General features: G+C 44.0%; 1 protein-coding gene across 6 annotated transcripts in view; it reads right to left on the reverse strand.

The window, feature by feature from the left end:
• Positions 1–3,420: 3,420 nt before the first annotated feature.
• PCMTD2 (protein-L-isoaspartate (D-aspartate) O-methyltransferase domain containing 2) overlaps positions 3,421–10,885 on the reverse strand; it is a 22,729-nt gene continuing 15,264 nt past the window's right edge. For all 6 annotated transcript variants that reach the window (XM_081832329.1, XM_081832331.1, XM_081832333.1 and 3 more), the window contains 3 exons: positions 9,255–9,378; positions 6,037–6,412; positions 3,421–4,456 (listed from right to left, as the gene is read on the reverse strand). In XM_081832329.1, coding sequence (XP_081688455.1) covers positions 4,411–4,456; positions 6,037–6,412; positions 9,255–9,378 — 546 coding nt within the window. In that variant the 3' untranslated portion in view covers positions 3,421–4,410. The remainder of the gene's footprint in view (positions 4,457–6,036; positions 6,413–9,254; positions 9,379–10,885) is intronic.

Raw genomic sequence — 10,885 nt, forward strand, 5'->3', positions numbered from 1 at the left:
GGACTCTGAAAAACAAACTGAGGGTTCTAGAGGGGAGGGGGGTGGGAGGATGGGTTGGCCTGGTGGTGGGTATTGAGGAGGGCACGTTCTGCATGGAGCACTGGGTGTTGTGCACGAACAATGAATCATGGAACACTTCATCTAGAACTAATGATGTAATGTATGGGGATTAACATAAGAATAAAAAAAAAAAAGAATTGGCTCTTTGGCACAAGGATTACTTGGGCCTGATTAATTTTAAGAAAGCAGACAGGGGCACCTGGGTGGCTCAGTCAGATAAGCGGCTGACTTCCGCTCAGGTCATGATCCCAGGGCACGTGCGCTCTCTCTCTCTGACAAATAAATTTAAAAATAGAAGGAAAGAGAAAAAGAAAAAGAAAGAAAGAAAGAAAGAAAGAAAGAAAGAAAGAAAGAAAGAAAGAAAGAAAGAGAAAGAAAGAAAGAAAGAAGGAAAGAAAGAAAGAAAGAAAGAAAGAAAAAAAGAAAGAAAGAAAGAAAGAAAGAAAGAAAGAAAGAAAGAAAGAAAAAGAAACAGCAGACAAAGGAGACTCTCTGAAAACCGAGTAGAAGTTGTCCTGTAGTGAGCAAAATTTACATTTATAAAGGAACTCTCCATCTGTAAGGGTATCTCCCTCTCTGCACTAGAAACGGAAGGATGACTAAATCTCAAGAAACTCTTATTAGTGGACAAGGCCTGACCTTAAACCTGCACAACAACCTTATCCTTATATGCTGTCCTTGGTCTGATAACCTCCCTTAACTGGCCTTCTCACCACCCAAAAACTTTGTCGTTAGCTGAAGATGGTATTTAAAGTGATTACTTGGGCCATTTCAGGGAGCTAATCAGTTTTCCTGAGTATCTCCCATGTACACAAGATGTATACATGTTATTAAACTTCGTTTTTCTCCTGTTCATCTTTTATTGCTAGAAGTGGTCTCAGCCAAGAACCTAGAAGAGTAAAAGAAAAATTATTTTTAGTCACCCAAATATGCAATGCAATACTATTCAGCAGTAGAAAGGAATGAAACATCAACCCCTACAAAGACATTGATGAATCTAACACGTATTTTGCTAAGTAAAAGAATCCAGTCTGAAGAGACTACACACTGTATGGCGCCATTTATAGGACATTCTGGAAAAGGCAAAACTACAGAGATGATAAACGGATCATGGGGTTAGGGTTTGAGGTATCCCATATGATATTTTAGTGATGAATACCTGCCACCATGCATTTGTCAAAACTCATAGATTTTTATAGCCTGAGGAGTACATCATGATTATTCAAACTGAATTATTTAGGACGTGGGATTGTCACAGGACGGAATGCAGAATGTGACAAATAACCTAACTGTATTAGAAATGTACGGAAAACCTCACTGTCAGTGGTGGGGCACCAGGTTCGGAAATGAATGGAATGTGTAGACTGAAGTCACATAGAGAGTGGACTCTTATTTTATAAAGTTCCTTCCCATGATGGCAGTAGCCAATGATGCTGAAGCACTTACGTCTGTAAGATGAAACGGAGCAGTGAATTAAGTAAATGATAAATGGTAGGAGCCCAGTTCCTCACTGTTAGAGTGGTCAGTTACGGATGAGCAAAGGGAGATTACAGTATCTATGTGACAATGGATCAGGTTAGAGACACCCGTATAAACTCTGTAGCTTAATATGCATACAGACAGTTCCACATAATAACTATCAATGTGAAGGTCAAATACCAGTTATGTTAGCAATAAAATGAGTTTATTTGGGAATAGCGGAAGAATTACAATCTGGGACAAGTGAGCTATGGCAAACCACAGGAACACTTGAAGAGAAAAAGTGAATCTCCGCTTCTATTAGGTTTTAGGAGGACACTGGGGAGGGCTGTTCTAAAGTACATTGGGGATGCCAACAGAAGCCATCTCCTAGCTTTGTCCTCACTGCCCCAAATTGTCCCAAAGCTGCAGGGGTATCCTCAAGCCCACTCATACCCTCATTGAGGTGTGCGCCTGACTCTGAGGCCAGGATATGCATGCTCTCCCTCAGGTCAGAGAGCCAGGGTAGAGAGTACCCTACTGTCCACTAGGCTGCAGCACAGGACACACCCCACTCACAGTTTAGCCCTTCAGGGCATGTCCAGTGAATCCCTGAAATTCAGCGTTCTGATTATTCAGTGCCATAATTTGTAAATTCCAATTGAAATAGAGCCCATCAAAGAAGTAAAATATAAAAAAGTTCCAGTGCTATGGTCTGAGTTTGTTTCCCCCCAAACGCACGTTGGAATCCTAATGCCGGATGTGATGGTGTTAGACCAGGATGCCTTTGGGAGGTGATTAGCTTGTGAATGGGATTACTCCCCCTATAAAAGACCCTAAGCCATTCCCTACATGTGAAAATATGAGGAGCGTGCCACCTCAAAGAGGGCCCTCACCCGATCATGTCAGCACCCTGATCTCAGACTTCCAGCCTCAGCAACTATGAGAAATGAATTTCTGTTTATAAGCCACCCAAAATGCAATAGTTTGGCCTTAGCAGTCCAGATGGGCTAAAGCAATCAGCAACCAGTCTGATCCCGAACACTACCCCTAACTTTGTCCCTAAACCCTGGGCCCTTACTTCTGATCTCTAGCCCTCACCCTGGCCCTAGATCCTGACCCTGAGCCGAGGCCCCAATCCTTTTTTTTTTTTTTTTTTTAAGGTTTTATTTATTTACTTGACCGAGAGAGAGCACAAGTAGGCAGAGCGGCAGGCAGAGGGAGAGGGAGAAGCAGGCTCTCCGCTGAGCAGGGAGCCCGACGCCAGGCTCAATCTCAGGACCCTGGGATCATGACCTGAGCCAAAGGCAGCCACTTAACCAACTGAGCCACTCAGGCACCCCTAGGCCCCAATCCTAAAGCATGGCCCTGGCACCTGGTCCCTGACCCCCCCAAACCCAACCCTAAACGTAAATTCTCACCATCACCCTAACCCTCATCCCTTGCTGCCATGAAAATATGTTACCGTTACCCAATTATCTTTTGTTTAACCTTTTCGCGAAATAGGAAAATTGTGCCCAAAAACTAACCATAAACACCCTTCAGACACGTATTCTCTCACGGAGTCCGAGCTACCACTTTTCTGTTTTGCCATTCAAACTAAGTGTGTTTAGTTAAAAATAATGTCGACTGGGTAACACAGTCAGTTGACCGTCCGACTCTTGGTTTTGGCCCGGGTCGTGATCTCATGGTTGTGGGATCAAGCCCCGCATCGGGCTCTGTGCTCGGCAGAGCCTGAGGGATTCTCTCTCTCCCCGTCTGCCCTTCCCCCCCCACTTAAGCACGTGCTTGTGCTCTCTCTCAAATACATAAATCTTCAAAAAAAATAACAATGTCTTCCCTAAGTGTACTAGCATGGTACAGAATGAGGCAATAACACAAAGAGTAGGAGAAAACACATGCTTGTAATAAAGAAAAAGTTTATTTTTAAAGATTTTTGGAAAATATGTAGTCAAGAATTTCAATCCCACACAGGAAACACAAGCCATGCCAAGAAGGCCCAAGTGCCATAACTATGTTTATTGATATCCTTTGTATTTATCCAATGTATATCCACTCACTAAAATTTTTGTTTGAAATTTCTGGCATTAATTCCCTGAAAGGTCCAGACTCGCAAAACCATTGTTACATACACAGTTGATTTTTACATTACATACTTGATATTTATACATTTGATATTTCCTTTGCACATGTCTATGGCTTTACTACTTTCAAGACAAAAATCGCATACAGAAATACATACTCAAAACATAAAATTTGTCAACAATTGTCTAGAATGTGGTTTACAATATAGAGGTTACAGGCGACACATAATCCATCTGTCAGGAAACAGAGAGTAGTAGTGCATCATACTGGACTCTGGTGAGGGGCACTTCAGCCCAGGAAAACCCATTTACAATTCTTCTCGATGTGTATAAGATAAACACCAAACTATTTCACATATATTATCTATATATACTTTTAACCAAATTCTGGTTTAAACATCACAAACTGACAACATGTAAATACAAACACAAATGTTAGGAAAGGTTTGACATATATAGGGAAAAACATGTCTTATGCATTATGAAGAGTTTTTATAGTCTAGCATAAAGGCAAATGTGGTTTTAAAAAAAATAAAATCCACATACAATTAAAAAACTTAGTCAAGCCACCTAGTGTAACAGACTTCACAAATATCATGTGTTTAACATTATGCTCCAAATGTCCACGTATTGCAGAGATTGCTACATATCAATTAGAATGATGTCAGCAAAGATGTGCACACTACGAAGTGATCGCAAGTAAACATAAACCATGCGCTTCTGAGACAAGGATGCTTGACCTTCAGTTAAAAGCAGGGTAAAAACGACTATGAAGTAACTGTCTTTACAAAGGATTACATTTTCAAATCTAGGGCAACAGACATGTTTTCCCAGGTATGCATGCACACAGTATCCTGTGAAAAAAAAATGATTCAGTTACTTAAAAAGGAAGAAAAGGTTAAAAAAGAAAGAAAGAAAGAAAGAAATTAAATAAACTACCAGAACTCGGTTCAGCTGGGGAAACCACAAAGACACTCAAGCTCAGCAACACCCAAGAGGCTGAGGGATAACATTAGTCGTAAACTCTGGATGACTGATCCAACATCAGCACTCTGAGTTCGAGTTTCTTGCTGACATTTTATACCATACTTTTCTTTTGGAACAAAAAGTAAGTTTGAAAAGAACCAACTGTAACTTGAAAACATTCTGCCATCTGACAGGATGGCCTTTTCTTCTAGACCCAGAACTAGGTAAAGACAGAAAGCGCTCAACCCAAAGGGCCTGGAGAAGGTAGATTTCACAAGTCACTGGTGGTTACACCATTATTCTAATGCAATGGAGCTACTAAAATACATGTATTTGTTATTAAGAAAAATTAGAAAACTAACATGTCTTCTTCTCCAGAATTATAAAAGATAAAACCTATTAATCAGTACTCTAATGCGATTACAGAAAAATAGCCAACTGAAGTTTAAAAAAAAAGCACAGGCTGTCTGTAACATTGTCCCCACTGTATTTCCTGCAGTTTTAATACTTTGCACCTGTTTTGAGGACTGAGCACATCCACGCCTTAGACACCCATTAGCATATTCAAGGTTGGGTCACGAGTCATCCCTACCCTTAGGGTAAAAGTAATGTAGCTTAGTACACACAACACTTGTTTCATTCTTGAGTATTTTGTAAGGGATTACCCGACATTGGCTCTTCCAAAGATAAGAAAAAAGGTGTCAGGAAAATATTCCTTGGATTATTTTGGAATTCCACAGAGACATCTGGCAGTTTGATACTTTTAACCCTCCTTCCCCATCACAATTTCCCTCTTTTGAAATCACAATCAACAACTCACATAAGATTTAATCACATTTAAAATAAGGGAGAGCTTTTCAATAATGTTCCCCCCTCCAGAGAACTAAAAGGGTTAGTGGAGCTCAGTGCCAGTAATTAAGAGGTTGATACCATAAAGTTCTAACTCAGACACAGGTGTGTCACACCCAGGAAAGATGTTACACACTTGCAAACTTGTGCTTGCTTTCACATTTTATAAGCAACACAGGTTAATTTCAATGTCACTGCTTCGTGGGTAATGCACACAGGAGTGTCTTGGTTAATTTCAATGTCACTGCTTGGTGGGTAATGCACACAGGTGTGTCTTGGTTAATTTCAATGTCACTGCTTCGTGGGTAATGCACACAGGTGTGTCTTGGGTGGTCTCTGCGTGCAGGTGTCAAGAGCTTCACCAGAGCAAAAAGCAAACACCCTTGTCTCCAGGACAGTCTCTCCCTTTTGAGAAAACATTCTCCTATGCACTTTGTCAGATTATGTTTACTGAAATAATACCAATGAATGGAATTCTAGAGGAAAACCAAGAACAAACTGAACACAAAAAGGTGGAGAGGACCGCACTCTCCTTCCCCATAGCATGTGCCCGGGCAACCCCGTGAGGGCGTGGGGTGCAGCCTTGGGCTCCGCCTCGGTTCAGCCCCCACAGACTTACTTCTCTCTGTAATAGAGCAGGTAGTATTTCAGGGGATCTGGCAGAGGGAGGCTCAGGACCTTCTCACGAAGGAAGTTCACTGGTCGGGCTGGCTTCGCATCCGGCGGCGGGGCTCTGTCCTCCTCCCGCTGCTCCTCTTCCAAGTCCTCACAGCTGTTGTCGTCGGATGGGCTGGAGATCCGACTGGCAAATACCTCTTTGTCCAAAAAGACGATCGTTTCCATGCGACGGCGGCGCACTCTCCTTCGCTTGGCCCTGGGAGTGTTCTTCAGTCCATTTCCGCCGCTGCTCACTGTTTCCTGACGGATGACCTTTTTAATGGTGCCCCGGATGGCGATTCGAGCCAGATCCTGGAGGCTCCGCACGGCCAGGGGCGCTGTGGAGCAAAGGAGATGCGTCAACCTCATCAGCAAGGGATCCAGACAGCACAGGGCCCTAACTCTAGAAACCCATCCCCTCACGGTCATTCGCGGTCACGGTCATTCGCGAGCGTTATTTACAGCACAAGCACAGAGGAGCACTCCCAGCAAACAGCTGGGATGACAGCTCTGACACGCACGTCTGTGGTCCTTCTCAGTGGTATTTTCAAACACACGAACCCGAACTCATATAAGGAAAGGAAGCAAGGTGGTTTGTCTCATCAGTCAGAAGCAGAAGAAAACCCTGGGTTCATGACTCTGTTTACTGTATTCATTCCTGGGTTCTAGCTCATGCAGTGAATGTAATGCTCCAGAATTCTTTTATCTATCTTCACATTTTCACAGTACTTTACAAATTGAGTATTTGTTCCTTTTTCATTAGAGAAAAGCAAATCCAAAACATTTTTAGTAAGTACAAAAACTCCAAAGCATACCAAGGAAAAATAAAATCTGGAGATTCAAGTCCAGCTCAGTGTAAGGCAGGCGGGGTACACACGTGGCAACAGCAGAGTTCTTCTTAAAGGGGGAGGAATTAGGGGAGGAATTAGGGGGTATACAGTATACTGAAAACCACCATCACTCTTCTCCCTCCAGGACCTAACTTTTTTTATTTATTTGACAGAGAGAGCACAAGCAGGGGGAGCAGGAGAGGAAGATGTGGGGCTCCAGTACCTAACTTCTTCCAAAAAAGACGACAACCTACAATATAGGGAGGGTTCTTATGTTGTCTGTAACATTTACCACCCAAATCAAAGTGGCCTGCACAGAATCCCGTGCAATGCTCCCTGTTCCACGGGAGCCCAGGGAAGCCCGCCGGGCCCCAGGCTCTCGGCACCTTCTCCCGTGTCCACACCAGGCCTCCTCTCCTGCTCAACTGTCTCCTCCCTGTTGTCCAGGACAAGCTCCAGCACATGCCCCACGTGTCTCACTACACAACACCGTAATCATGACTTCCTGCCCAATACACCCACCTTTCCTTGCCCTGCTCCTCAGTCTGCTGAACGGACTCCTTCTCCGGCTCTCCCTGAGGTCCCACTTGAAGGGAACCAACTCGGCCCAAGTCTCTGCTGCCGGTCCCTCCCCCACCGCGGCTGTAGTGCTCCCTTGGGTGCTGATTTCTACCATCTCCCCCACTCCACGTCCCTATCAACCCTTGGTTTGACATCAAGTAACAAAGACTGGGCGGTGGCCCGCAGGGCTCTGCTCCATTCCTGACTGGGGTCCCGAGCCTCCCCAGACCCACATCTACAACAGGTGCCGGACACCTCAGGGCACACATCCTTTCTCAGAAACACCGTATGTGCCTGCCCCCAAATCCCTTCAGCTGCAGAGGCCGTCTCCATGGACACAACTTTGCTAGTTAGAAAACTCTGGCCCAGGAAGACAAAGTTACAAATAACTAGCTGTTCACTGCTGGAACCCAAACATCACGTTATTTATTATCCAGCATTGGCTCTGAAGCTCCGGCCTCAAAACCCGCATCTCAGGGTGCCCTCCACGCTGTCACAACTCTTACCCAGACCCAGTCAGGCCCTCACACCAAGAGACTCGTGTCCAACCAAACCCCCATCGAAGCCGCATAGATGCACTGACCACAGCCTCACCTTCCGACGCTCGGGCAGTGTTCTGGAAGGCCGCGCCCTGGCTGACTGCGAGCAATGCTAGCTTCTCCTGGGCAGATTTCCAGGGAGCATGCAGGTGACCCTGGCCAGCAGGGTCGTCGAGAAGACAGAAGCACCACATCTTTTCAATCACACGTCTGGTGGCTCCCACAGCCTCCATGACAAGTCCGACCTACGTAGTGGACTAGTTTCTCCTATACACCCGCACTCGGACCACGCTGAGGAGCATGCATGTACAAAGTCCCCATCAGCCTCTGCTCATGCCTCTTCTCCCTTTCTTCTCTCTTCAAAGAATGTGCTTTCACCCAAAACATCCCATCCTCTGTCAAACCCTCCCTGGCCCCTCTCAGCCCCTTTCTGTATTGTACTGTTGCTCTTACCACATTTCAAGGACCACATCTACCGCATGCGACCTCCACTTAGCAGAGACCAAGGCAGAGCATGACTATCTGATAAATGATTCCTCACAAATTAAAAAAAAAAAATTCTGGAAGGAATTTGCCAACATGTATTATCTTTGGGTGGTGAGATTATGGTTATTTTTTTCCCTTTTTTTTTTTTTTTTGGTGCATTTTCCAAATTTTCTAAATGACCAGAATGCAGAATCCATGCTCTTATTGGTCTTATTTTAAATAAAATCATTTGCTATTCTCATTGCCATATAAATTTGTTTAAATTATACAACAGTATCTGGATGAATGCTGGCCCTGATGTCAGCTCTTTGTGGTTCTACACGCCTAGCCAAGTAAGGCTCCACGGTAAGCCTCCCACCATACACCAGCGGACCGGCTGAAGCATGAGCCCACGAGGCGGCCCCAAGGAGGAAAGGGTCCCGTGACTCCGCAAGAGCCCTATGGCCCAGTGGTGCTGGCAACACAGTCTCTCTGTGAGACCTCTCCACCAAGCAGCATTAACTCCCTCCCATGGGAGTCTTCTGCTTTCAATGGCATGACCAGCAATAATTCCTGTAGATCTAAAAGAAGGCAAAAGTAACCTAAAATAGGCTGAAAACAGATGATTTTTCAATTTCTAAAAATCACTTGTAACATTTTAAGGTTTCAATGGGTAGAAAAACGCTCTTTAATATTAAAAGATTCCTTACAATTTGTCTTTCTCTTCAAATCCTACTGAGATTATTTAAAAGATCTAAAAGATAAATAAGGGTCTTTGTACTTACGTAACTGGACAAGTCTTGATTTTCCAGACTCTGAATGACAGGGCTGGATCAAAGGAGCAAAAGAAACTGCCAGAATCTTTTTGGTTTCCCAAGCAGAAGGACCAGTTCGTGTTATCTTAGTCAACTGCCCCAAAGAGAAAACAAGAATATTCACAAGATTTGGCTACTGTTAGTTGATATTTAATCACTCCTACATATAAACTAAAAAAAAACACAGATATGCTAATAATGAAATAACCTGACAACAGAGGCCCCTAAAGTGATATGACATGAAGTACCCGTAATGAATTATTATACTTGCAAGGATATTTTGCCTGAATATATTCAAAGCCTCTAGACCTAATATGTATTTTTAGAGAAAAGAAGTCAAAGGATACCAAACCAAGAAGAGACAATCAGATGAGACAACTTCCCTGGGCTCTCCGCAAGAGTCAGCGCTGAGGGCAATAGTGGGGCGGGGTGGGGGCGGACGGACATTCTAAAGTCAAAGTCATTAAAGACATTCACGACCACCTGCAATGCTCCAGTCTAGACGGGATCCCAGGCTGTTTTTTCTGGAGGACAGAAACCATAAAAAGACCTTCTTGCAACAACATGACCACACACCAAACAGCAGCTACTATTGCAGTTTCACGGTCCCGTCACCTCTGTCAGAGCTTCTCCTCGCTACAGCATTGAGTTTCTGTGTGACATCATCGCCATGACACACAGACTTGCAGTGAAGGTCATGAAAACATTCCTTATGAATCACAGTATTAAGGGCATCAGAAGAACCTAATTAGACAACATGGCCCTCCTGTGTATTCTGTGATGGTGCCAGTTTCTGAAAGGCCCAAGCAGGTCACAGTGCTATTTTCTGCTCAGCTATGACATGCGAAGATTATATACTCTCTAGTCTAAAAATACGTAAGCCAGCAAATCCTCTAAAAACTAAGATTCTATATCACGAACCTTAGAACTGAAAGCATTAAGTAGCCACGTACTAGGTAAACATCAACAAGTCATTCATACTCTTGTGTACCAGCAAAAACTTCTTTTTAAAAACATTTTTTTTAAGGAGAGGTTCTAGTTACAATGAACATCAAATATCTAAATACAATCGATAGATAACGTGTGAACTGTTCAAGAAAACTGTAAATCCATATTCCATGTTCCAGACAAGGAGATGGATACTGAAAATATGTCTATGATCCTCAAATTAATACACACATAACACAATTCCAATAAAAGGTCTGACATATTTTTCTGATACAACAAAGATTTCTAAAATAATTTAAGTCAAGGGGTGCCTGGATGGCTCAGTTGGTTAAGCGGCCAACTCTTGATTTCAGATAGAGAGCCTTGATCAGGTGCATTCAGTAGCGAGTCTGCTCCAGGATTCTCCCTCTCCCTCTGCCCCACCCCACCACCCCCCTCACCACCCCCCACCCGGCACAAGCCCTCTCTCTCTCAAATAAATCAATATTTTAAAAAATAAAACAATTTGGGGCACCTGGGTGGCTCAGTCGTTAAGCGTCTGCCTTCGGCTCAGGTCAGGATCCCAGGGTCCTGGGATCGAGCCCCGCATCGGGCTCCCTGCTCAGCAGGAAGCCTGCTTCTCCCTCTCCCACTCCCCCTGCTTGTGTTCCCTC

This window comes from Leptonychotes weddellii, chromosome 10, assembly GCF_054177405.1.
Source record: "Leptonychotes weddellii isolate Sample4059 chromosome 10, ASM5417740v2, whole genome shotgun sequence".
NCBI classification, from domain to species: Eukaryota; Metazoa; Chordata; class Mammalia; order Carnivora; family Phocidae; genus Leptonychotes; species Leptonychotes weddellii.